At 41.1% G+C, this 27,851-nt stretch overlaps 2 protein-coding genes across 2 annotated transcripts in view; one reads left to right on the top strand and one right to left on the bottom strand.

Annotated features, from left to right (window-relative positions):
• PDIA3 (protein disulfide isomerase family A member 3) overlaps positions 1-12,754 on the bottom strand; it is a 25,844-nt gene extending 13,090 nt beyond the window's left edge. The window contains exons 1-3 of the mRNA XM_030318312.2: positions 12,474-12,754; positions 6,620-6,698; positions 4,794-4,911 (exon numbers count right to left, since the gene is read on the bottom strand). Coding sequence (XP_030174172.1) covers positions 4,794-4,911; positions 6,620-6,698; positions 12,474-12,640 — 364 coding nt within the window. The 5' untranslated portion in view covers positions 12,641-12,754. The remainder of the gene's footprint in view (positions 1-4,793; positions 4,912-6,619; positions 6,699-12,473) is intronic.
• A 145-nt stretch (positions 12,755-12,899) lies between these two features.
• On the top strand, positions 12,900-27,505 carry CATSPER2 (cation channel sperm associated 2). Its single transcript, XM_030318320.1, has 13 exons — positions 12,900-13,444; positions 13,643-13,789; positions 14,295-14,468; positions 14,660-14,728; positions 19,623-19,795; positions 20,304-20,459; positions 20,737-20,861; positions 21,904-22,082; positions 22,293-22,392; positions 22,714-22,770; positions 25,210-25,454; positions 25,814-25,981; positions 27,364-27,505. Exons 1-13 carry the CDS (start codon positions 13,198-13,200, stop codon positions 27,393-27,395), a joined length of 1,872 nt encoding a protein of 623 aa, XP_030174180.1. The 5' UTR covers positions 12,900-13,197; the 3' UTR covers positions 27,396-27,505.
• Positions 27,506-27,851: the final 346 nt, after the last annotated feature.

Below are 27,851 nucleotides of genomic sequence, written 5' to 3' on the forward strand. Positions count from 1 at the left end.
TCTCCAAGTAAGTCACCAAATAATAAATAAAATCTCCAAATAAACAATTAAAAATATAATAACTGGCACTATATAGAGAATTAAGAAGTTGATGTCTTAAGAAAATGACTGGGTGGCTACCTTAGGTCTGGTGGCCTGGGAAAGCCTCTGGGAGGTGAAATTCAAGCCAGGATCTCCATGACAAAAAGGAGCAAGCCATGCAAACATAGCAGAAGATCATTTTGGGTTGTGAACAAAACCAGCGCAAAGGTCCTAATAAGGTGAAACAATCTTGAGATGATAGGAGAGTTAGGCAGCAGCCATGTTATGTAGAGCTTTGTATATAAGTAACCATCACGCATACTGAAGAAATTCCATCTCCCTAAAATACCCAACTGAATCCCTTTTTTTCTCTTAGCTTTCCATCATGAAAAGGTAAAATTTGCATGTTTATTTGATAGACAAAGACAAAACTGTCCAAAATATTTTTTCATCATCAATTATAGGCCCTATACCGGACTTCAAGCTGTATTACGAAGTTATAATCATCAAGACAGTATGTTACTGACACAAGAACAGACACTCAGATCAATGGAACAGAACAGAGAACCCAGAAATGGACCCACAAACGTATGGCCAACTCATCTTTGACAAAGCAGGAAAGAATATCCAATGGAATAAAGACAGTCTCTTCAGCAAGTGGTGCTGGGAAAACTGGACAGCGACATGCAGAAAAATGAACGTGGACCACTGTCTTACAGCATACATAAAAATAAACTCAAAATGGATGAAAGACCTAAATGTAAGACAGGAAGCCATCAAAATCCTTGAGGAGAAAGCAGGCAAAAACCTCTTTAACCTTGGCCGCAGCAACTTCTTATTGAACAGGTCTCCGGAGGGAAACAAAAGCAAAAATGAACTAATGGGACCTCATCAAAATAAAAAGCTTCTGCACAGCAAAGGAAACAATCAGCAAAACTAAAAGGCAACTGACAGAATGGGAGAAGATATTTGCAAATGACCTATCAGATAAAGGGTTAGTATCCAAAATCTATAAAGAACTTACCAAATTCAACACCCAAAAAACAAATAATCCAGTGAACAAATGAGCAAAAGACATGAATGGACACTTCTCCAAAGAAAACATCCAGATGGCCAACTGACACATGAAAAAATGCTCAACATCACTCATCATCAGGGAAATACAAATCAGAACCACAACGAGACACCACCTCACACCTGTCAGAATGGCTAACATTAACAACTCAGGCAACAACAGATGTTGACGAGGATGGGGAGAAAGGGGAACCCTTTTGCACTGCTGGTGGGAATGCAAACTGGTGCAGCCACTCTGGAAAACAGTATGGAGGTTCCTCAAAAAATTAAAAATAGAACTATCCTACGACCTGGCAATTGCACTACTAGGTATTTATCTGAGGAATACAGGTATGCTGTTTCAAAGGGACACATGCACCCCAATATTTATAGCAGCACTATCAACAATAGCCAAAGTATGGAAAGAGCCCAAATGTCCATCGACAGATGAATGGATAAAGAAGATGTGGTATACTGGGACGCCTGGGTGGCTCAGTCGGTTAAGCGTCCGACTTCGCCTCAGGTCATGATCTCACGGTTTGTGAGTTTGAGCCCCGTGTCAGGCTCTGTGCTGACAGCTTGGAGCCTGAAGCCTGCTTCAGATTCTGTGTCTCCTTCTCTATCTGCCCCTCCCCAACTTGTTCTCTGTCTGTGTCTCTCAAAAAATAAATAAATGTTAAAAAAAAATTAAAAAAAAAATAAAAAGACGTGGTATATATACAATGGAGTATTACTCGGTAATCAAAAAGAATGAAATCTTGCCATTTGGAACTACCTAAGAGAAATAAGTCAGAGAAAGACAAGTATCATATGACTTCATATGAGGACTTTAAGACATAGAACAGATGAACAGAAGGGAAGAGAAGCAAAAATAATATAAAAACAGGGAGGGAGACAAAACATAAGATACTCTTAAATATGGAGAACAGAGTGTTACTGGAGGGGTTGTGGGAGTGGGGGATGGGCTAAACGGGTAAGGGGCATTAAGGAATCTACTCCTGAAATCAGTGTTGCACTATATGCTAACTTGGATGTAAATTTAAAAAATAAATTAAATAAAAATAAAAGAATATTGTAGGAACAACCATAAAAAAATAAAAAATAATAGGCTCTATAGGATCCAGTCCCTATTTGCCTTTCAAACTTCATTTGTCATCTATGCTAATTATCCTCCAGCCACATGGTCTTTTCTGTCCCTTGAACACATCAAGCTCAGTTATACCTTAGGGCCTTTTTGTATACCTTAGAGTCTTCCCTCTGTTTGGAAGGCTTTGGCCCAGATCTCAAGGCTAGCTCATTCCTATCATTCATGTCTCAGCTCAAAAGTTACATCTGGTAACTCTGATGATGTGGTACTCCCAAACCCAATCACTATCATATGGTTTTATTTTTCTCCTTTTTTAAAAAAAATTTAATGTTTTTTTCTAATTTTTTTTTAACGTTTATTTATTTTTGAGACAGAGAGAGACAGAGCATGAACGGGGGAGGATCAGAGAGAGAGGGAGACACAGAATCTGAAACAGGCTCCAGGCTCTGAGCTGTCAGCACAGAGCCTGACGTGGGGCTCATACTCATGAACTGCAAGATCATGACCTGAGGCGAAGTCGGACGCTTAACCAACTAAGGCACCCAGGCGCCCCAATGTTTTTTTTTAAATCTTTGATGGGGGGGGAGGGGAAGCACAGGCACGTGTCAGTGGTGGAGGGGCAGAGAGAGGGGAACAGAGGACCCAAAGCAGGATCTGTGTTGACAACAGAGAGCAGGATGTGGGGCTAGAATTCATGAATCATGATCATGACCTGAGCCAAAGTTGGACACTTAACCGACTGGGTCACCCAGGTGCCCCTAATTTTCCCCTTTAATGCTCTTATCACAAATTAAATTTATCTTATCCATATATATTGACATAATTTTTTCATTGTGATAAAATATACATAATAACATTTTTAATTCATTTTTTAAAAAAGAGAGTATGTGTGTGAGCGGGGGAGGGGCAGGAGAGGGAGATAATCTCTGCACTGAGCATGGAGCCCGACGTGGGGCTCAATACCAGGAACCTGGGCTCATGACCTGAACCAAAATCAAGAGTCAGATGCTTAACCAACTGTGCCACCCAGGTGCCCCATCTTAACCATTTTTAAGTGTACAGTTCTGTGGCATTAAGTACATTCACATCATTGTACAACCACTCTCCAGTACTCTTGTTATCTTGCAAAAGTAAAACTCTACTCATTAAAAAAAAAAAAACCTCTACATTTTCTTCACCCCACAGTCCTTGAGAACTATTCTATTTTCTGTCCCTACGAATTTTACTATACTAGGAACTTCATATAAGTTGGCATGTCATGGTATTTATCTTTCTGTGATTGGTTTATCTCACCGAGCATGTCTTCAAGGTTTATCCCTGTTACAGCACATGTCAGAACTTCATTTTCTGAGGCTGAATGATATTCCACTGTATTATATATGCTTATTATATAATGCTTTATATTATACATGCTTTGTATATAATTATTAATAATATACCACATTTTTTAGGTTGAGTCATCCAGTGATGCCACACTTGGGTTGCTTCCACCTTTTTGCTATCATGAATAATGCAGCTCTAAACACAGGTGCACATATGTACCTTCAAGACCCTGCTCTTAATTCTTTTGGGTATATATCCAGAAGTAGAATTGTTAGATCACACAGTAATTCTATTTTTTTCAGGAATTTTCATATTGTTTTCCATAGCAGCTATAGCATTTTATATTCATACTAACAGTACGCAATGGTTCCAATATCTTTGCATCTTCATTGACACTTGTTATTTTCTCTGTGTGTGTGTGTTTTTTTTTTAATTTTTTTTTTTAATGTTTTATTTATTTTTGAGACAGAGAGAGAGACAGAGCATGAACAGGGAGGGGCAGAGAGAGAGGGAGACACAATCCGAAGCAGGCTCCAGGCTCTGAGCTGTCAGCACAGAGCCCAACGCAGGGCTCGAACTCACCAACCGTGAGATCATGACCTCAGCCGAAGACGGACGCTTAACCTACTGAGCCACCCAGGCGCCCCTCTGTGTGTGTGTTTTTGATAGTAGCCATCCTAACGGATGTGAAGTAGTTATCTCTATATATTTTTAAACTTGTTTGTTGCCCTTTTCTCTTCATTTCCCAGAATGTAAGCACCATTAGAGTAGGAACCTTGTCTGTTTTGTTTATCAACAAATACAGAGCACCTACTATACCTAGAATATCTGGCACCGAGGAAGTATTCAAAAAATATGTCAAATGAGAAACTGCATAGTAGACCTCCTAATTCAAGTTCAAGTATTTTCTTTTTTTTTTTAATGTTTATTTTTGAGAGAGAGAGAGAGACAGTGTGTGAGTGGGGGAGGGGTAGAGAGAGATGGAGACAGAATCCAAAGCAGGCGCCAAGCTTCGAGCTGTCAGCACAGAGTCCAACGTGGGACTCAAACTCACGAACTGTGAGATCATGACTGAGCTGGAGTCAGACACTTAACTGACTGAGCTACCCAGGCGCCCCCAAGTTCAAGTATTTCCTATATTACTTATATAATGTTCATTTAGAGAAGTCTTTTTTAGATACCAAACTGACCTCTTAGGAGGATTTTTTAAGACTGAAAGTTATGTTATATAGAAAAATATCATGTTCCCACTACAAAAAAGAGAGCACTTAACAAATTCAGTTTCCAGAATGTAATCCAAAATTCTTACCGGCAGTCCTGGGCCCATCATAAGCACCAGCTTCTTCACCATCTCTAAATATCTTCAGGGTTGGATATCCACTGACTCCATACTTATTACAGGTGTTCGTGTTAGCAGTACAATCAACCTAAAGATTAAAATACATGAACCATCTGTTATCCAGATGCCTGTTGCAGGCTCCTCCTATATTCCCCCAATACTAAGACTGGTCAAATCATAAAAGGATCAAGCAATTCTTTGCATACATGCCACGGAGTATTAGATTTTAAGGGCAGACTGGTGCTGGGCTAGCTGGATCAGAACCACTTAAAGAATTCATTAAAATTTAGATTGCTGGACTTCCTACAAAATGCACAAATGACTATTTAAAATCTGACTTCGAAGTCTCTATTGTTTATAGCAGTGGTCTCGGCCTTTTTTCTGCCTTAGAGGGAGCGCCTGTCAGCTGAGCATCCGACTTCAGCTCAAGTCATGATCTTGTGATTCATGACTTCAAGCACCACATCAGGCTCACTGCTGTCAGTGCAAAGCCTGCTTCGGATCTTCTGTCCCCCTCTCTCTGCCCCTCCCCTGACTGCACTGTCTCAAAAATAGGTAATCATTAAAAAAAAAAAATACATGCGGGATAAATCACTTAAATTACTAATAGCATCTTACTTTGATAATGATGATTATCAAGGGGATGTATGGATGTACCCTTTGGGGGGAGGTGGAGTACAATTTAATTTGGCAAATCATCTAGAGTTTTAGCAAAGGTGTCAATACTTAATATGCTAGTTTGAATATGGGCTGACCTATAACAAGACAGATCTAGTGAGGCCTATTAAGAAGAAGGAAAACAACTCCTATCTATTTAACCACTTACTCTAAAGTAGGTTATGCATTAGGCACTTTGCATATGTTATTTCATTTACTCTTCACAAGACCTGAGGTATGGTCCCAATAACATAAACTGAGGTTTAAAAGTAATGTGTCCATAGTAACACAGGCTATAGCCACACAAGACAGGAATTAAATCATGACTCAACTTTTTCCCCCTATGGCAAATCGCCATAGAAACATCAGGATCAAAAGCAATTTCCAAAAACAGTTGTATATATGCATGAACTATTTATTTGAGACTGGCCAAGATGTGAGCTTTTACAGTGGAGCAACTATGGGTTTGCTGTAATAATGGCCAAACTCTAGAAGCATTATTTTGATTGCAAAAGCAAATACCGAGTTTATAGCTGACCAGTTAGTTACATACTTATAGCACCTTGTCATTTTCCTATTCCAGTCACTGTGAATATCATAAGGTAGTTTAGGGAACTCATTTATTTAATAATTTTTCTGTAACCTTGACTACTATATTTTACTCTCTATATTTGCCCCTTAAGTCTTATTTACCATATACTTTACTTCTTATGCCAGTAATTCCCTTAGTTTCACTACTTTTAATCTTTTAAAACCAAAATTAATACAATAGTTGTGTATTTGCCCAGAAACTAGTGTTCTCTCTTCTTAGCACCTAAGAGTAAAGAAAATGAATGTTGGGGCGCCTGGGTGGCGCAGTCGGTTAAGCGGCCGACTTCAGCCAGGTCACCATCTCGCGGTCCGTGAGTTCGAGCCCCGCGTCGGGCTCTGGGCTGATGGCTCAGAGCCTGGAGCCTGTTTCCGATTCTGTGTCTCCCTCTCTCTCTGCCCCTCCCCCGTTCATGCTCTGTCTCTCTCTGTCCCAAAAATAAATAAACGTAAAAAAAAAAAAAAAAAAAAAAAAGAAAATGAATGTTAATTTTATAAACTATTATTTAAAATAATTAATTTTCTTTAATGAAGAATCTGTCTATACTCACCTTTGCTAATGGGACTATTCCTTTTAATCTGGTTGCTGCAGCTTCATACTCAGGGGCAAGCCTCTTGCAGTGTCCACACCTATATAAATATAACAAAAAAACAAAACAAAAACCCAAATTCTTAGTTTAATCCTTCAAGATTGTCAACATTTCTCTAGGAAAAATCTCAAACTATAATACTACTTTTGAACTAGTAGCTGCTTCCAAAAGCGAAAATATCACCTGAACAACATTCATTACTAATAGAGTAACCAGAGTTCTCACAAGGTAAAGGAACGATCCCTAACCTGAGTTTGACTCTGTAGGACTGGCTCAGTTCAGAGCAGCCATCTATTTTCTTCTCAATTAAAAGTATAACTGAGGGGCACCTGGGTGGCTCAGTCAGTTAAGTATCCGACTCTTTATTCTGGCTTAGGTCATGATCCCATGGTCATGGGATTGAGCCATGCATTGGGCTCCACACTGAGCACGGAGCCTGCTTGCCTGCTTAACATTCTCTCTCTCCGTCTGCCCTTCTCCCCTGCTCATGTGTGCTCTCTCTTTAAAAAAAAAAAAAAGAAAAAAAAAAGAGAGCCCTGAAAACTACAGTCAGAATTACAACCCACATTAAAGAGGGAAAGAAAGGGCTCAAGCCTTTCAAAGTAATTAATGAAGATAAAATGATGGGCAAGACATGAGCAATTCCATCCCTGGTAGTATTTCCCAAAGGAAGGTACATTTTTTTCCCCCTTGGGAAATCAGCACAGTGGTTCTTAAAAATAGAGTGATTGAAAACTTGTATATAAGGTTTCAAGTATGGTATTAACTCTTTAAGAATCACCATCAAGGGGGCGCCTGGGTGGCGCAGTCGGTTAAGCGTCCAACTTCAGCCAGGTCACGATCTCACGGTACGTGAGTTCGAGCCCCGCGTCAGGCTCTGGGCTGATGGCTCAGAGCCTGGAGCCTGTTTCCGATTCTGTGTCTCCCTCTCTCTCTGCCCCTCCCCCGTTCATGCTCTGTCTCTCTCTGTCCCCAAAATAAATAAACGTTGAAAAAAAAAAAATTTAAAAAAAGAATCACCATCAAGTACTTTTTCTCCATTCCTTCAACAGGAATCCCTTTGTCCAGAAACCCAGTTTGAGGGGGTAGCAGAATGAGGCCCAAAAGGCACTCATTTTCTATAAATAGATACTTGAGCAGCTGTTGGGGAGCCTCTTTTTCTTATCAACCAAGTTTCAACACAGCATTAGAATGACATACTTAAGATGCCAAGTCCCATTTTTACAGCTACACAATTCATCTGACTGTAAGAACTGATGAGGATAAAGCACTGTCAGAATATTTTCTCAGAGGGCCATCAGAAACACCTGCTCCTATGCCTGGGAAGTCCTAACAGTCCCTCGGGCACACTGTATATGCAACAGGGGGAGAGGGAGACATTTCTCCTCAGGGTGTAGCTAGTACCAACTATAAATCATCTCTTCAAAACCCAGTGGGCTGCACAGGCCCTTTGAGAAGGTACAGTAGTTCTGTAACCTCCCCATAGAGAGCAAAAACAGAATTAGAAAACAGAAGGAAACGTGGAAAACACTTAACCTGATAGATTTCAGAGCCAATACTCTCAAAATTTATTTTATTAATTGATGGATAAATAACTTGGAAGCATTTTACCCCTAAAACTTGTTTAAAACATCTGACTTTGGCTCAGGTCATGAGCTCATGGTTCATGGGTTCAAGCCCTGCATTGGGCTCTGTACTGCCAGTGCTTGGGATTCTCTCTCTCCTTCTCTCGCTCTTAAAAATAAACAAACTTAAAAGAAAAAAAAGACTGTAATATTAGATGTTGCTTAGTGTCACATATTTACTAAAAGTATGATAAATGATAAACACCAAAGTTAGGATAGGGGAGTACATAAGATGGGGAAGGGATGTACCAGAGGCTTTGACTATACTGGCTTTAATTTTTAGACTGGGTGGTGAATAAATGGTATTCCCTATATTTCATGGATGCATATTTTACTGTATCTGAAATTGGCATGTGCCCTGCAATCATTGTCATAATTTCAATGGTAGCATTTCCTTCTTTGTGAGACATAAAATAAAGATTCCTCTCACAATCAGTGGCATCTTAGATGTGTCTGAAATATGGTATTACTCATTACATTTTCTGTATTCCTTTTATTTATTAAAAAAAAAAATTTTTTTAACATTTATTCATTTTTGGAGAGACAGACAGAGCATGAGCGGGAAAGGGGCAGAGAGAGGGAGACACAGAATCCAAAGCAGGCTCCAGGCTCTGAGCTGTCAGCACAGAGCCCGACACAGGGCTCGAACTCACGAACTGTGAAATCATGACCCGAGCTGAAGTCGGATGGTCAACCTACTGAGCCACCCAGGCGCTCCTCTGTATTCCTTTTATATTGCATAATTCACGTACCTGGACTGTAATGAAAATATATAAATTCTAACTAATCTAATAAAATAAACAATTTATCTGAGAAATTCAGGCTTTTGGGAACATAGTAAGAGTTCCAAGATGGGAAAAAAAATTGTTAAAGGGAGCGAGAATTGGATCTGGGCCTTTAAGGATTTAATGCTTCAGCTAGGACCTGTCCTGGGGTATTTTAGATAAGGGGAATAGTAGAGCAAAGGTAAAACTACTAGTGAAAATGATACATTTAGAGAACTGCAAGGGTTTTTTTGTTGTTGTTAAGAGATAATGTGTTATTTGTATTAAGAATACATCAGCCAGCAATATATAGAAAGAAAGGGGGAAAGTACAGATAAGAATAAAAGCCACCTAGAAGATAATATATTTCACATGACAGACACTGAAACTTGGACCAGAGTGACAGCAATGAGAATATAAAAAAGAGAAGAGAGATTTCTGTTGAATATGCAATTATCAAGAAGGCTGAGGCAACAGATTTAGGAATAGTTTCACCTCAACCATCTGAAAACATTTGAAGAGAAAAAATAGCATGAAATAATTAGACCAGACCGGTGGATCTCAACACACAAACTCACAAACACAGATGCATATAAAAAATATCCATGGGGGGTGCATTAGAAAAATTGTATGCTTGGGCCCCACCCTGGGACTCTACTGAATGATTTCTCCAGCAATCTGGGAGGAAACCAGGGGTATGGGGAGGTATGTAAGCGGCAAGGCTGCAACTGAAACCCACTGCCCTTAGTACTGGCTGCATCCATAAGGTCATCAAATGCCCCCAAGGAAGGACCTGTTTAACGAATTCCAAAGAGACTGGAGGAGACTGCCTTCTTCAAATTCATGAGGAATGGAATTCAGGTGGAGTTTGAAGGTGAACATCAAGATTAACCACTACTTCTTTCACCCAACCCTAGACAGTATTAAAACACAAACAATTCCATCACCTTCAGGGATGGTATCTAGCAGTTAATAATAAATCCCCACATATATTCACTCAGCAATCATTATTTCATTTGATAAAGGTCTCTGACAGAAAAACTGATGTAGTCCTTTCCCTGTCTGGAAGGGGTGATATTAGGTGTATTATTAGGTCCCAAGAGAAAGGCAGGAGCAACCAGTTAGTTGTTCAAGGAAAAAGTAACTTTTGAGCTAAATCTTTTTGAAAAGACCAATTTGGGGTGGGCAGGTATACCAGGAATTCCAAATAAAGGAATCGGCATGTACAAAAAAATATTCCATTTTATGCTATCCATATGGGCTTTTTCTGTATGTACTCCAGAAATGCTGTATATCAAATATCATTGAATGCTACCGTCCTAGATGGCAAGGCACAAATCTACAACATAAGTAGATGCTGAGGACTTAAAACTTAATGCTGATCAGTAAGTTTTCAGAAAACATCAATAAATTTTCAGATATTATCACATTTAAATAGTGCTATTTATTTCCCCAGAGAAATCTGGATACTCCCATTCTTACAAACTACAGACAATTAACTCCATAATGGAAATATCAGTCTATAAACTCAACCGCAAAGAAATCTTTCACTTTCACTACAAAATGAAAGTGCAAAAAATACCCAAAAACAAAGGAGATGAAAAACTTGCTCAAAATAGGTCAATTTAGTTTCAATAAGGATTCTTTAACTGTTCCTATCTAACTTGTGAGCTAGCTCTCTTGATCTGTACACAGGAATACAGCAGTCAGAAAATATTTCCAGCTGAAGTATTAATAAATAAAAAGTTGAATGTGAAGAAATAAGGACATGATCAACACGAGACTTCCTTGATTCCAAATTAGTCATTCAGAAAACTGATCCTTCCTGCCAGCATTGTGGAGGATGACCTTACCTTCTAGACCAATTAAAAGCAAACACCACAGCAGAGATCCACCCAATTTGGGGGATAGTTTAGTGCATGACAGGATATGCAGTTTTTAGGGAAGCAGATACAACAATTTAAATTAGGAAAGAATACCTTCAATCAAAAAAAAACCAAAAACCAAAATCTGCTTTAAACTAATAGTCTCATAGCCCACTATTCTGCAGTAATTCACTCTATGTTGACCCCTGTAGTCACAGAAGCACCACCCAATTCTGATTACAACCCCATCCTGTCACTCTAAGTACAGTTACACCCCTTCAAAGTTAACCGCATGGTTAATTGATTGTGAAGAGCTGTTTCTAAGGGAGAATGTGACTTCTGGAGATGTATAAAGAGCACATATGATTTGTAATCAGTACTACCAGTTAACCACACGGATGTCCTGGACACAAAATCTGTTGCCTCTAACACATCTTTCTGGTTCAGGTGGTCTTCATTACAGGACTTTACCCTCAGCAGGTCAGCCGAGTCCTTGCTGAGTGAAGAACCAGTCAGAAGTTACACACCAACTTTGTTTTACTGACACTTTTGAATACAATTCGTTTTTAACTAATGGTATTGTGTCAGGAGGAGATAAAAAATCAAGTACTGTAATTAGTATGGATATATTGAGCCATCCCAAGTTTTAAATTAATCATGGCTCTCTGTGGGAAAGATCTGGGAGTTTAAAAACAAACGAAAACATTCCGGTCTACTTGGCCAGAAATCCTATTTGCTGTCTCTCCCTACCCCCAACTTTTTGAGTTAGTTGTATCCTAAGGAATTTACACCCTTGTTCAGTTATATCACCCTCAAGTGGACTATTTCTCCCCACAGTGGTTACTTTCTCACTGGAGTCTTTCACGGCATTTTTCAGAAATTCTAATTAAAATTAACACTTCAGACAGATTCTGATGAAATGTTTCTTTTTACCTACTTTTTTTTTTGGATGGGATTCTGCTGGTGCTGAGATGTGATCAGCTTAATGAAGAAAGTGTGCACCATGCGATGGGACAAAATAACTGCCTGCCTCAAGAAAGCACTTATGACCATTCTGCAGCCACTGAGTGACCTTGGCTAGAAACCAATGGCTGCGGGGCGTGGGGCAAGAAGAAAGGAAGTGCTCTGGGGGCCCAGGGCCTCTGCACTTGGTGAAACGTTCGCTTCCAGCATAAGGCCTTGGGATGCCTCATTTGTAGGACGCAGAGCATTAACACTGACTCACCCAGAAACTGTAAAGATACCAATCTAAGCGGGGTAGGAGGTGGTTAAACCTTCTGCAAATAGGAAGTGCCGCAAGAGCACGGAGGTAAGGATGTGGCCCTGCGTGAATGGGGCCTTCGGGTTTCCTTCCCGGATCTTGCTCCTAGGCGATCAGCACCGACTTCTCTCTCAGCAAGGCAGCGCGGCCCCCCGGGGGTGGGAAATTTGCCGGCTGCAGCGAGGCCTGCTGGAATGGTGGGAGGGCGCCGGCGCTGCGTAGGCCCAACCGTTCCCGCGCCTTCGCCCCCGGCCCAGCCCGGCTCTCCCTCCCATCCACGCCCCGGCTTAGTGGCCTCACCAAGGGGCGAAGAACTCGACGAGCATGAGGCCCGCAGAACCCGTGTCCGAGATGCGACTCTCGAAGTTGTCGTCAGTGAGTTCCAGCACGTCGGAGGCGGCGGCGAGACGGGCCGTGGCGAATAGCAGCGCCACGCCCGGGAACAGGGCTCGGCAGCGAGGGCGCATGGCGACGAGGTGAGGTTGGGGGCGGCCGGGAGGGTCGGGGCTCGGCGGGGACTGCAAAGGCCGGCCGCGACCACGCACCTTCTGCTTGCGCTCGTGCGTCTGGCCCAGGCGGACCTGCAGCCGGAGGTCCCAACCCCCCAGCCCGGCTCGGGCCGCAGTGTGGCAGCCTCCGATTGGCTGCGTGGCGCCTGCGTCGGGCGGGCGGGACCAGCTGGTAACCGCCGAGTGGCCGGAGCGCGGGGCGGGGCTGAGGCGGCGGGTTCCCGGGCTGACCGGGCTGGCCGGGGGCCTGGGCTGGGGGCCGGGGGCCGGGGGCTGGGCCTGGGCCTGGGGTTGGGCCCGCGGCGAGCCAGACCTTAGGGAGCAAGTGGGGTAGAGTGGGGCGGGGCAGGGCCGAACTGGAAATGGGGCGCTGCAGAGCTGGGAACCGACCCTGAGCTCGTCTTGCGTGGGGAGAGCCGAGTTCAGAGGGCGCGGGAGGCGGAGACGTGAAGTCAGGGCTGAGTGGGCGGAAAAGAGCCTGGGCTGAGGTGAGGCCCAGAAGCGGGTATTGACAGATGGAGCTGGCATCCGAGGAACACACTTGGGACGGAACACATTTTCGTAATGTCAGGCTGCTGCAACTTGTCCAATTCCTCTTGGTTTGTCTTTCGGAGGCAGCCCTGAGTCCCTCACTGCCTCACCACATTGCATTGCCTGATTACCTCAGATCCCGGTGGTGCTCCGATTTCCTCTTTGTCCAGCCCTGGGACTCCTTCCCTGTGGCTGCTACTCTTAATGAGAAACGATGTGACACAAGTAAAGGTGCCTGGCCACTTGGTCTACCGTGCAATGTCTCTATTAGGACTCTCAGCTCCTTTTGTTTAAAAAAACCCTTGAGTCTTGGTACAATGTGTTTGACTTCTTAAGGGCAAAGAAGGTGGGAGAAGGGGAAGGAAACTTCTAATCTTTGCTGCAACTCCAATAATGAAATGACTCTTGGTTTTTCCTTTATTTTAACAGACATGGCCACCAGTCACCCAGCAGGACACGTGCAACTGCCCCGAGCTGATGCCATACGTTCACGTCTCATTGATACTTTCTCTCTCATCGAGCATCTGCAAGGCTTGAGCCAAGCTGTGCCACGACACACTATCCGAGAGATACTTGGTCAGCATTCTGTTTCTTAACTAGCATAAATTTAAAACTCCCCTTCACACCCTCAAAAGAGTAGGAAGCAGAAAGACAATTTTAAGGATGAAAAATTCAGGGACGATTGGTTTGGTTGCTAGTTTGTAAATGATACCAAACTTGATAAATTAAGGGCTTTATAAGTAAAGCTCTTTGAACCCAGGAGATAGGACCCATGTTGCTCACTTTTAGGCCCAGGATAACTATTAGCTCTGGCTGATTTGGAAGTTTCTACCAAAGACCCTGAAAACTTTGAGGGTTGAATCTGTGCCTTTTCTCTTGGGCATTGGCAGTGTTGGTCATAAGCAATGTATTACCTCTTACTTCAAACTAATGTCAGTTGCTGTAAGAACAGCAAGGCAATCCCCTGCATTACAGGACCCGTTATGTAACCAGTATTCCTGCCCCGGTCCTACCTGCTCTCCATATCACCCAGAGACTTCTCTTTATGTTTATCCACTGTGCCCTTTATTTTCTGGTATAGATCCTTCCGGTCAGAAGAAGCTTATGTTGGGAGATCAACACCAGCTTGTGCGCTTCTCCATAAAGCCTCGACATGTAGAACGTATTACACGTGGCCGGAGACTGATGAGCAGGCTTCATGTGCGCTACAGTCAGAGGCCACCTCTTTCCTTGTGGGCTGGATGGGTCCTTGAGTGTATCCTTTCATGCCCCTCACTTTTATCCCATGCCTTTACTGTCTCTCTTGCCTCATCATCTGCCCGATGACTGACTTTCCCTTTTCCAAACTCCATTTTCTTCTCATCCTCACTGGTTCTATTCTTACCCTTATTATTTCACCTGTATAAAAAAGAATTCCACTCTGGATGTTTCCTTAAGAGAAAACAGGCCCTCTCTTCACAAACTTCATCATCTTTCTCATCTTTTTGAATACAATCATACTGATGGTTGAAATAGGTGAGAACTGACATTAAATGAAAGAGGAAGTGGCTATGAGTCATTTTTCCTATAAATTGATCATTTTTCATTTCTCAATGTTACTTGAATTGTGATAAGGACACCTATATTGAGTCTCCTGGAGTATGATTTGTGCAACTGTTAAGACCTGGAAACATTTGGAGGGCTTTCAAAGAGTATGGTAGATACAAAGCAAGCTAGACACTGAAGAATATTATAGAGTTACACGAAACCGAAGATGGGAAGACCAGTTATATTTCTTGTGTCAGTTTAGTTTAATATTTGTTTGAATTAGCCTTTTGTATTAGAGGTATTGGTTGGTGCCTGTCAGTAACTGATATCACATTTACATTTTTTACAAGTATGTCAAATATTAAGTACAAATAAGAAAGCTCACAAAGTGTGTAAAGTTAGACACAACTAAAATATTGGATGAGCCGAAACATGACTTAAGAGTAAATGACTCTAAAATCAGTCCTAAATTATATGAAATGTATTAGAAGTAAAAGAACATCTGGAAAATCAGTGAGCTCATTTGATTATCACCTCAAACAGATTGCTCAGAAATGAAAAGGACAGTATTTACTTCCTTGTTTCATCCTCACTGTTTTGAGGAACTTTCCCATTTAAAAATCCTTTAATGTAGGGGCACCTGGGTGGCTCAGTCGGTTGAGCATCCAACTTCAGCTCAGGTCATGATCTTGAGGTTAGTGAGTTTGAGCCCTACATCAGGCTCTATGCTGACAGCTCAGAGCCTGGAGCGTGCTTCTGATTCTGTCTCCTCCTCTCTGTGCTCCTCTGCTGCTCATGCTTTGTGTCTCTTGCTCCCTCAAAAAAAAAAAAAAAAAAATAGATATTTAAAAAAAATTTTTAAGTATTTAATGCAAGCAGGTCAAAGATATTTAAATATACAATACTTGATGTCATTGATCCACTACAGTATACTATATACTTTGAAGTATTTTATTTTCTCCCCATTGTGGTAAGGATTTTGAACTAAGTCACCCACATTTCCAATTTCTTTTACGATAACTGGCATGTATTTGCCTTGAGGGGTTAGGGATGTAGTCTTAAGCCTTGGAATAAAGTAAACAGCAATAAATGTACGGGATTTCCTAGATCTAATGGACAAATCAAAATAGAATACCCCTCTAGTTGGTAAAACAGCTGGATATGAAACATGATCACTGTCCCATAGGATAGGTAGGTTGCCTGAGTGGGAATTACCTGACAAGTTCAGGAAAATTGTATTAAGTACGTTCTCGTGGTAGAAAAGCAGGAGGGATTTTGCAAAGGGAAAGAATTTGTGACTAACAGATTTCTTTGAACAGGCTAATTCATATGATAAACGTTAAGACTGTTTAGGCTTTAAAAAATTTTTTTCCAGATCACAGAGAATGTTGTTACAGATGGGGGAAAAATCATAATTAACAAGCAGTTCTCTAGATGAAAGCTCCCCAATCTTTTTTGTCTTGTGATTTTGTCTCCCAGTTAGCTCTAAACTTGAAAATCTCCCTAGGACTTTTAATCATTCCATTATTTGTATGTGATGTAAAAATTTTTTTTAATATTTATTTCTTATTTTTGAAATCATGAGCGAGGGACGGGCAGAGAGAGAGGGAGACACAGAATCTGAAACAGGCTCCAGGCTTCAAGCTGTCAGCACAGAGCCTGACCCAGGGCTCAAACTCAAGAACCGTGAGCAAACTCACAAACCGTGAGATGACCTGAGCTGAAGTCAGACGCCTAACCGACTGAGCCACCCAGGCGCCCCTCAACTTGCTTCTTTTTATCACATGCAAATTGGGGCACCTGGGTGGCTCAGTCGGTTGGTTAAGCATCTGACTTCAGCTCAGGTCATTGTCTCATGGTTCATGAGTTTGAGCCCCGTGTTTGGCTCTGTGCTGACTGCTTGGGGCCTGGAGCCTGTTTTGGATTCTGTGTCTGCCACTCTCCAGCTCATGTGCGTAAGCTCTCAAAAGTAAAAACTTAAAAAAAAAAAAAGGAAGTTGAAGTAAAAATAATGCTTTAGACTAGCATATTATTCAATATTGTATTTTAATGTATATTATATAATGTAAAAAATTATGTTAGCTTATTTTCATTTTTGCCATTTTATAAGTGATTCGTGCTGTTTTTAAAGTAAATATATGATTTCTTCATAAATGAATTTTTAAAGGCCATTATATATTGTTTGGTCCTGAATCAAATATGTTTATTTTACGTATTATGTTTTTAAATGTAATTTTTTGTTCCTTTTTAAAAATTGAGATATACTTGACGTATTTCATTATATTAATTGCATAATAATAATTATGTATTATATGTTAAGTACATGTTAAGGTGTAGGTGTAAATTTAATTACAAATTAGGGTGTAAAAATTAGAAAAAAATCTACTTTCACAGTGATATTGGTAATTCTACTTTTCATTTTAAACATCAATTTGGCTTATTTTTTTAATTTTCACATTTTGTTTCCAAATGATGAGAGGGAGAAAAGTAAGAAGATTTGACTCATTTGCAATCCGTTTTCTGAAAATAACACATTGCAAGTGTGAATAGTCTATTTCTAACAAAAAAAAATTTGTGTATAATGTCATTATAATGTTTTACATTGAGTTTGAAGTTCTAGAGATATCTTGTACTATATATAAGAATAATTCTGCAAGTTTATCTCAACATGATCTTCATCAGTTTCTATAAACTGCATTCATCTGATCAAAAACTTTATATAGCATTAGTGTTCCTTGCTTCATTGTGGATATAATGAGCCAAATCTTCTTTCTTTCCTGCCCCCATCATTTTTTAAAGAAAATATATAAGGGGCCCCTGGGTGTCTCAGTTGGTTAAGCATCTGACTCGTGGTTTCAGGTCAGGTCATGATCTCATGTGTTCATGAGCTCTAGCCCCTCATTGGGCTCTTTGCTGACAGTGTGGAGCCTGCTTGGAATTTTCTCTCTCTTCCTCTTTCTCTGCTCCTCCCCAACTTGTGCTCTCTCTCTCTCTCCTTCTCAAAATAAGTAAACATTTTTTAAAAATTTTTAATAAAACACATGATTTGTCCACAAATGAATTCATTTAGTTATTTTTAAAAATTTTTAATGTTTGTATTTATTTTTGAAAGCAAGAGAGTGAGCAGGGGTGAGGTGGAGAGAGGGGGACAGGGTGTCTGAAGCAGACTCTGTGCTGATAGCAGAGAGCCTGATGGGGGGCTAAAATTCCCAGACCATGAGATCATGACCTGAGCCAAAGTTGAAGTTGGATGCTTAACTGACTAAGCCATATCAGTTATTTTGGCATGGGAATGAAATATATTTTATGTATTATATGTTTTTAAATTTAATATTATGGATATAACCAGACAAAAAAACAGTAGCAATTTCAAATTGTTTAAGTGTCAAAATCTACACAGCAGTTTATGTTGTTCAGAGTGACTAAGTATGTTCTTCTAATCTCCATTAACAGCCATGATATCAGTCATATGCATTTGGAGGCTCTTAGATTGTTCCATTTCAAAGGGAAATGTATCAAATTATTATTTAGCTTTTTTTTAAGTTTATTATTTTGAGAGAGAGAGAGCATGTGCATGCAAGTGGGGGAGGGGCAGAGAGAGAAAGTGAGAGAGAGACTCCCAAGCAGGCTCCCCACTGTCATTGCAAAGCCCAATGTAGGGCTCGAACTCATGAACCATGAGATCATGACCTAGGCCAAAATCAGAGTCAGACACTTAACCAACTGAGCCACCCATGCGCCTCCCAAATTATTATTTAGCTTTTAAGCCTATTTTTATTTCATTGTGGTTTTTTTTTTTCCTACAGCATGGTATACATCTATTAAATACATCAAAAAAATAAAGAGGCTGAAAGATAAAGGTGATGTTGAAGTATAGCAATTAGCAAACAGGATTCTAGAGAGAAAGTATAGGATTTAATTTGCTTTGCTGAACAAAATCAGTTTTAGAGAAGAATGGGAAAGTTTTAAAAGCTAACAAATATAGAACCAAAAATTTTCTTATTATAAAGTATTTTTTAATGTTTATCTATTTTGAGAGAGAGAGTGAGTGAGTGAGTGGGGGAAAGGCAGAGAGAGAGAATCCCAAGCAGCCTCTGAGCTGCCAGCACAGAGCCCAGTGTGGGACTTGATCTCACGAACTTCAAGATCATGACCTGAGCAGAAACCAAGAGTCAGACACTTAACCAACTGAGCCACCCAGGTGCCCCTCAAAATTTTTTTTTATTATAACTCAGTATGTCCTATGGATCTGGCTTCTTGTTTCTACTTCCCTTACCAAGCACTTTACATATCATGGCCCTACATTTTCATTCTATTCTCAAGACCCATTGCTTCTTTGTGAAGTTTGGGACCGGGGTACCAGTACAGCAGACAGTGTTGGTGGTAGTGAAAAAAGTAATCCCTTGGTGTCTCTGTGACCCCAGAGTGGGAAGGTAGTGACTTGCAGCTGTTAGACATATCAATACCAGCAGGAGATGAGTTGTAGCTATTTTTCACGGTCAATTCTGACCTCCCCTATATTTCACAGGTTGAAAAAATACTGGTGTTAAGAAGAGAAACAAAGTGGCTCAGTTGGTTTAGTGTCCAACTTTTGATTTTGGCTCACGTCATGATCCCAGAGTCATGGGACTGAGCCCTGTGTCAGCCTCTGCACTGAGTGTGGAGGTGTGGAGCCTGCTTATGATTCTCTCTCTTACCCTGCCCTTCTCCCTCACCTGCACACTCTCTCTAAAAAAAAAAAAAGAAGAAAAAAAAAGAAAAATGAAAAATAAAACAGCAGTGGGCACAACTGTAGTTTATAATAGTTTCTGATCTGATCATTCTATATTATTCAGGCTCCCAGTTCCTTAACCTTTATTTGTCTTTCACTCTACTCTCACAGAATTGCTTGAATCCTCAAATACCAAACTGTGGTCACTGAAGCTGAGTCTGGAGGTGGCAGCTTGGTTCATCTTGCTTATTTTCATCTTGGAGATCCTTCTTATGTGGATATCCAGCTTTTTCCTCTTCTGGAAGAATGCTTGGAATGTGTTTGACTTTGTTGTCACCATATTGGTAAGGATAGGTATCCTGAGGAATAGTGTGGTGGGTTGAGGAATAAGCCTAGGTCAATCAAAATGACAAGAAAAGTTAATTAGATCACAAGACGAATTTCATTATTTTGATTTTTTTTCTAAAACTAAAGTCAGTCATTGCAGGAGTTGTTGGTATTAGAAGCAAGACAGAATCAAACCGCAACATTAACCCCAACAATAACATCTGCCTGTTACTAAGCACTTATCAAGTGCCAGGCACTGTTGTGTTTTACATGTATTTTCTCAGTTGAGCTCCACAGCAACCCAATGAGATAAACATTATATTAATCCCCTTTTTATGTTTGAGCAAATTGAAGTGCAGAGTTTAAGTAATTTAGTACAAGAAGGCTGAATAGGGAACAGTCCCCAGAAAATGCTGTTCAAGGGATAATGCCCAAAGAAATATGAAGAAGATGAGATAAAGAAGGGGTAACTGTGCATGGGTGCTTTGGGGTATATTGTACTCATAATCTATGTATTTCCTACAGTCCCTGCTTCCTGAGGTTGTGGTGCTGGTAGGGGTAACAGGCCAGTCTGTGTGGCTCCAGTTGCTAAGGATATGCCGGGTGCTAAGATCTCTCAAACTCTTTGCACGATTCCGTCAAATTCGAGTCATTATTTTGGCCCTGGTGAGGGCCCTCAAGGTGATTTGAGTGTTGCAGCTAAACCAAGTGGGCAGGGTGGGTAAACATGGGAGTTTAACATAAAACAAGTCTGGGTGTGTCAGAGAAGGCAATGAAAGACCCTATGAAATACCACTGGATGAGAAAGGGCTGGGGAAAGCTGCTGTGGGCTAGAGATAACTGGGCTTGGGAGTGGAAGTGAGGGTTTTGGTGGGAGTTTGCCAGGGTGGGCTTGACTCTGCTGTAGGTAGAATCAGCCTAGTCTGGCTCAGTGCTGACTTGGGGTCATGGCCTCTAGAGTATGACCTTCCTCTTGATGTTGCTGCTCATCTTCTTCTACATTTTTGCTGTGACTGGTGTCTACTTCTTTGAGGACTACACCCGTTCAACTCGCCAGGACCTGGAGTACCACATGTTCTTCTCGTAGGCAGGACTGGGGGAATCCCGGGTGGGGGGAGAGAATTTGGGCAAGAAACTGGGAACCTAGTCCAAAGTAAGTAATACAAAAAATATAGTCTATTTTAAGAAACTGGAATAGATCATAGTAAGGAGAAGGAAAGAGACAGCAAAAGAATAGTGAGTGGTATTAGCTCTGATTTTGAGGATAGGGTGAGTAGTTCCAGGTTTGCTCTGGGTTTTGAAATTTAAACATACCCTCATCAGCCATCTTTAAATAGCAGTATATTTTAGTGATTAAGCTCTGGTTTCTATGCCTCAGTTACCTCTTCTGAAAAATGAGAATAATTGTAGCACTACCTTATAGCATAAGACTGAGGGATAAAAGTAATGCATCTTTGCACTTAGAATGGATTTTAACACAATAAGTGATCAACACCTGTTACTATGACTCTCAAACACGTCACTGGTTTTACCCCAAAGTCTCAGTATGGGCATTACACATGCACACACCTATACACATTCAAAAGTAAAATCCTGACAAGATCTTTGTCTAGAGAACACCGACTGCTAGTAGAAAATCAACTGGATTTAGATGAGATAGTTACGTATTAACCGGAATCCAATCTTGCCAGCACCTCTTAGGTCTCAGGCTAATAGGTAGCTTTGTAAGAGTATTAAGTTAGGGAAGTCCTAAATATTCATCCTATTTAGGCCCTGATATTTTCAATAAGTTGTATTATGGAGAACTAGGAAGGAAAGAAGGAAAATTTATATACCTTCCTGAGACCTTTTATGACACCTACTATGAGCACCTATTTATTGAGCACCTACTATGTTGTAGGCACTAATGGAATAGTGAGAGATATTCTTGGATTATTCATGATAAAGGAAAACCTAATAAAACAACCCTGACTGAAGAATGATTCGCTAAAAAATTGATAGAAAAGAAGCTGAAGTCAGAGCAAACTACAAAGAAATGTTATGTTGCTTTAAGAGTAGGAAAGATACCATATCTGAGAGATTTAGATCTCTGTTCTGTCTGTACCCACAACTCCTTTTTCTTTAGGGACCTTCTGAATTCCCTGGTGACAGTATTCATCCTCTTCACCATGGACCATTGGTATGCATTGCTTCAGGATACCTGGAAGGTGCCTGAAGTCAGCCGTACCTTCAGCAGCATCTATGTGATCCTTTGGTTGTTACTTGGTTCCATTATCTTTCGAAATATCATAGTAGCCATGATGGGTAAGCACAAAAGAGGTGAAACTTGGTTGAGAGGGGTAGTTGGGAATAAGGGTGAAAACTAGAATTAGTAAATTATGTATAGAGAGAACCTGAGGTAGCAGGAAGGCTTGGGGCCTGGAATGGATATTTCACTTGGTTTCTCCCCACCCAAGCCCTCTCCTCAGGTCTATTCACCACTGTCTCCCAACTCCTAATGGCCCTTTCGGGCAGTTACTAACTTCCAGAATATCAGGAATGAGCTGAACGAGGAGATGACACATTTGGAGGTTCAACATAAAGCTGACATATTCAAGCGGCAGATTATCCAGAGGTCTGCTTTCCCATTTTCAAACCCAAGTTTAGTTCTGAAGAGTATCCTGACCTCATTCCCTGTTTCTACTCCTTGGCTTTGACCCCATTTTTCCCTTTGTGACAGAAAATTTACCCCAGGGTTAGAATTCCCCGCCTCTAGAACATTGCCTGATTCTTTATTCACCATTGGGACTTCCCCATTCATTTTTACCTTTTTACTACAATCTGTTCTCCTCACTCAGTTTTCTTCACTTTATGATCTGAATTCTTTTCTTTTTTCCATACTATGCTCCTGCACCAGTATAATTCTCTTCACTGTTCTGTGTTTTTTGCTCTGCAGGAGACAAAACCTGTCCCCTGAGGCACTGAGGTCAAGCCTTAGCAAAATGGATGCCAGGTTAGGAGAGTTTGTGTGAACTGAGATGGACACACAAGCAGGGAGAGGGTAGAAAATCAAAGATAAAGATTGACTTTGAGAGATAATCCATTTATTCAATAACTACTTATTGTAGTGAGTTGAATGGTAGTCTCCAAAAAGAAATTCCCATGGCCTAACCCCCTGGAACCTGTGAACATGACTTTATTTGGAAAAAGGGTCTTTGCAGATGCAGTTAAGTTAAGGATCTTGAGATGTGATCATCCTGGATTATCCAGGTAGGCCCTAAATGCAGTGACAAGGGCCCTTATAAGAGACAGAAGAGAAGAGGAGAAGGAGATGTGAAGATGGAGATGGAAATCAGAGTGATGCAACACAAGCCAAAGGAAGCCAGTGAATGCCAGGCAACTGCCAGAAGCTAGAGCAAGCAATGAGCCTTCTCCCCTAGAGCTTCCAGAGGGAGTATGGCCCTGCAGACACCTTAATTTCAGACTTCTGGCTTCCAGAATTGTGAGAGAATACATGTCTGTTATTTTAAGCTGCCAAGTTTATAGTAATTTGTTGCAGCAGCCATAGGAAACTTACACAAGTACCTTCTGTGAAACAGATCTTATTCTAGACTGTGAGTGTTCAGCGGTGGACAAGAGAGCAGAAGGAGAAATAAGAAACTCATTCATCCATTCAAGACATAATTATTGATGTAAACATTTTTTTTATTAAGTAATCTCTGAATCCAACATGTGTCTTGAGCTCACAACCCCGATATCAAGAGCCATGGGGGGGCGCCTGGGTGGCGCAGTCGGTTAAGCGTCCGACTTCAGCCAGGTCACGATCTCGCGGTCCGTGAGTTCGAGCCCCGCGTTAGGCTCTGGGCTGATGGCTCAGAGCCTGGAGCCTGTTTCCGATTCTGTGTCTCCCTCTCTCTCTGCCCCTCCCCCGTTCATGCTCTGTCTCTCTCTGTCCCAAAAATAAATAAAAACGTTGAAAAAAAAAAAAAAAAAAAAGAGCCATGGGCTCTACTGACTGAGCCAGCCAGGTGCCCCAAGAAATAATTATTGAATATTTATTAGGTGTTTGGGATATATCAGTGAACAAAATAGACAATAATGCCTGTTCTCATGGAGCTTACATATGAGCAGGGGGAAAGAGATAATAAACAATGAATATATAAAATAAGTAGACTATTAAAATATAAGCATTGTGAAAAAATAAAAATAAAATTAGAATAGGTTAAGGGAGATTGGAATATAGAGTGGAGGTTGCATATGGGTTATAATTTTAAACAAGGTAGTCATGATGGCCTCATTGAAAAAGTAATGACTGAACAAAGACTTGGAGACGAGGGGATTACTGTGTGGATATCTATGGAAAGAATGTTATAGGCAGAAAGAACAGCTAGTACAAAGGCCCTAAGCCAGAAGCATTCCCAGTGTGTTTGAGAAACAGCAAAGAAACCACTGTGACCAGGGGGGATATTGATAGATTATGAGGTCAGAGAGATCACGGAGACCTGATCCTGTAGGGCTGTGAGGGCCATTGCAGGGACTTAGGCTTTGACTCTAAGTGAAATGGGGAGCAGAGCCATGACATGAAATGACATTTAAGAAGGATCATTCTGGTTGCTGTGTTGATGATGTGCTATAGGAGAACAAGGGAAGGAGCAGTGACAAGTTAGAAGGCTGTGAAACTATCCAGGCAAGAGGTGATGATGGCTCAGACCAGGGTGCTACCAATGAGAAAAGATATATTTTTAAGGTAGAATCAACAGGATTTCTTGATGGATTGGATGGGGTATAAGAGAAGTGTTAAGAAAGACTCCAAAGTTTTGGCCAGAGCAGCCAGAAGGATGGATTAGCTGAGATGAGGAAGGCTGTGAGTGGAAGAGGTGTGATGGGCAAAGAGTTCAGTTTGGGTTGAACTTGAGATGTCTGTTAGACTTGCAAGTGATGATATGTGAGTAAAAGTTGTACATACAAGTCTGGATCAAGGAGTGAAGTCTGGACTAGAGGTTTAAATTCACATTTAGAAGACATTTAAACTCAGGAGAAGAGAGCACTAAAGGAGTGACTGTAGATGAGGAAGATAAAAAGGCCAAGAGCTGAACCTTGGGACCTCCCAAGAGATAGAATTGAGGGGGCAAAGCTATAGTTGTGGTGTAATAGGCATAGAACTATAGAGTGAGGAGCTAAAATGTGGCAAAATAAGGTGGGATATGAAATGTAGAAACCTGAGTAAAATGGAGCACAGAAGCTATGTGGTGAGGGGCAGTAATAGGGATATACCACATGGAATAATTGAAGTTGGAAGTGCTTACAAGCTCAAATTTTGGGAGCAATTTGGCCTTCATTGCCTTAAATCCCACCTTTAGGGGATGGCAAGGTCCAAGGCCAGAATAATGATTAAACTTGCTGTATCTCATAAAGGTATTTAAAGCAATAACATTTTTCCTTTCACTTATAGAGATGCCAGTCAACAAAGAGAATCTTTGGAGTTATCAACAGCTTTTGAAGAAGAGTTTAAACACAGTGCTGATGAAGAGGGTTCAAGGGCATCTGTATCGAAAACAAAAGAGTCCTTGTCAAAAATGAAAAAGTCTGCCTCTTCTTCCTCCTCTTCCTCCTCCTCCTCCTCTTATTCTTACTCCTCGTCTTCATCTTCCCTCAATTCCTCCTCTTCTTCTGACTCCAGATATTTAGACTCCATTGGTAAGCAGAGGGTTTCTTCCATTTGAATTCAGACTTCTCCAGAGACATGCCATTCTTAATAGGACCTCTCCCACTATATCTACTTCCCAGTTTTCTCCACCAGTCTGACTTTGTGGTCTTAATTGCTTTCTTTGTGCTTTCTTTCATTTCCCCTGTACTTCTGCTTCACTTTGGATAAGTGTGACTGTGGCTGTCTTTGCTTATTGTAAAAAGTGGTCTCTTAGGGATGTACTCTTTTCCCTCTTTGCTTCCTGTTTACTCTTTCATCCCTGCGTTTCTCCCCACACCATAGGATCTTTTAGCTCTTACCCAACTTCCACAGACCTATATTTGTTTTTAAGAACCATTCCTCCGTCCAGGTCCATTGGACTGGGAGACTCATGTGCACCAGAATCTGCCTGGGTTAATGGAAATGGATCAGGATGATCGTGTTGTTTGGCCTAGAGATTCACTCTTCCGATATTTTGAGTTGCTAGAAAAGCTTCAGTACAACCTAGAGGAGCGTAAACGGTTGCAGGAGTTTGCAGGTATGGATTTAGGGCAGTCATGGGAACCAGGGGTTAAGTACATTGGAGTAGCATATATAACTGGGGAGAAGGAGGAGGGTGTGCACTATTTTGGCATTTCAGCCTCTGAATTTCCACCTCAGACTTAAAAAGGCAAATCTTTGGTTTGGAGTGTCACATCCTTATGTCCTTATTTCTTAGAATCCAGAGAGAATCTGAGAGCTCTGCTTTACCAGTAGGGAAAATCTAAATCCTATAAGGTCTGACAGCTTGTTTCCCAAGAGGAACATGTCTAAATGCAGTTGTTGGGTATTAGGATAAGGTGGGCTCTTGCTCGATATGTGCAGTCCACTCCTTTTTGCAAGCATTTCTTCTCTTTGAAGGGCATGTTTCAGACCTAAGCAGTAGGGCCTCAGGCTCAAGTTGGATAGCTGTGGGGATTAGAGAGCAGAAAGCTCACAAGTACCCCACTCTCCCCAACCCCCAAAAGAGGTTTATGAATTACAGGCTTTTCCTTTCAGCTTGTTCTAGTGTCAGCCCAGGCAGAGAGAAGTATGTATGTTATTTAAACAGCAGAATTAATTTAAGCAGAAAATTGCTTGCTCAAAATTATTTTCCCTAAATTTCTCCCTTGCAATTTTACCACATAGAGATGAATTTTGAGTTAATAAATTCTCCTTCTAAAAATACAAAAACTGAGGGGCGCCTGGGTGGCTCAGTCGGTTAAGCGTCCGACTTCAGCTCAGGTCACGATCTCGCGGTCCATGGGTTCAAGCCCCGCGTCGGGCTCTGGGCTGATGGCTCGGAGCCTGGAGCCTGCTTCCGATTCTGTGTCTCCCTCTCTCTCTGCCCCTCCCCCATTCATGCTCTGTCTCTCTCTGTCTCAAAAATAAATAAAGGTTAAAAAAAAATTTAAAAATACAAAAACTGGAAGAGTTAGGGGCCATTTTTTACCATTTGATATGGATTAGTGGTGTCTTCCTTATACCATTGAGTTGAAATCAACTCATTGTGAAAATAACAATGAGGGAAGACGAATGGGTTTGTGGTGGGTACACAAGGGCAATAAGAGGAATTTATTACATTGGAACATGGAATTTAGAGCAGGATGTCAAAGACAGGCTTTGCCTAGTTCAAAATGTTGCCTAAGGTTAATTCTGCTCTTTGGAGTTGTCCTCAGCCTTGCCTTCTCACTTGTTCTCTTGTTCTCTGGGAAAAGGAGAAGAAGGAGCAAGGTAGCTTCTTTAATCTGGGTTAATTCATCTATGGCAAAGAGTACAGACTCATAGGGCTTACTATAAGTAAAGATTAGTGAAGATTTGTGTGGGAAAAGCAGGGTCTTCAAACATTTGCATGTCCTGAATATTTTTAACTTTTCAGCCTCACAGTCTCTTTCTTTACAGTGCAGGCACTGATGAACTTTGAAGACAAATAAAGCTGACAATGGATGGCTTCGATTTCTTTGGCAAAAGTTAATGAAAGAAATAGTTGGGAATGGAGAATTCTGAGTACAAATGTCTAATAAATACTGTTGATAACTGCTTAGTGGTCTGTCTCTGAGACATTGGGGATACTGAAGGGTATAAAGTTAGGTGGGGCCCATGGTCCTTGGCTTTTTACTCGTTCCGTAGCTCCCTGAATCTCATGTTTTTCCTTTTCTTTTTAAAATTAAATTTAAAAAATTATAAATGATTATTTTGAGAGCAAGAGAGACAGACAGAGAGAGAGAGAAAATACACAAGCACATGGGTGCATGTGTGAGCAGGAGAGGGGCAGAGAGAGAATCCCAAGCAGGCTCCACCCTGTCAGCAGAGTCCCACGTGGGGCTTGATGTCATGAACTGGGAGATCATGACCTGAGCCAAAATCAACAGTTGGACACTTAACCAACT

This window comes from Lynx canadensis, chromosome B3, assembly GCF_007474595.2.
Source record: "Lynx canadensis isolate LIC74 chromosome B3, mLynCan4.pri.v2, whole genome shotgun sequence".
In the NCBI taxonomy this organism is placed as follows: domain Eukaryota; kingdom Metazoa; phylum Chordata; class Mammalia; order Carnivora; family Felidae; genus Lynx; species Lynx canadensis.

Coding starts and splice junctions, on each gene's coding strand:
- CATSPER2 (XM_030318320.1), top strand. CDS start 13,198: ATGGAGCTGGCATCCGAGGAACACACTTGGGACGGAACACATTTTCGT. Junction 20,862..21,903: donor GAGTACCACATGTTCTTCTC/GTAGGCAGGACT, acceptor CTTTTTCTTTAG/GGACCTTCTGAATTCCCTGG. Junction 25,982..27,363: donor ACGGTTGCAGGAGTTTGCAG/GTATGGATTTAG, acceptor CTTTCTTTACAG/TGCAGGCACTGATGAACTTT.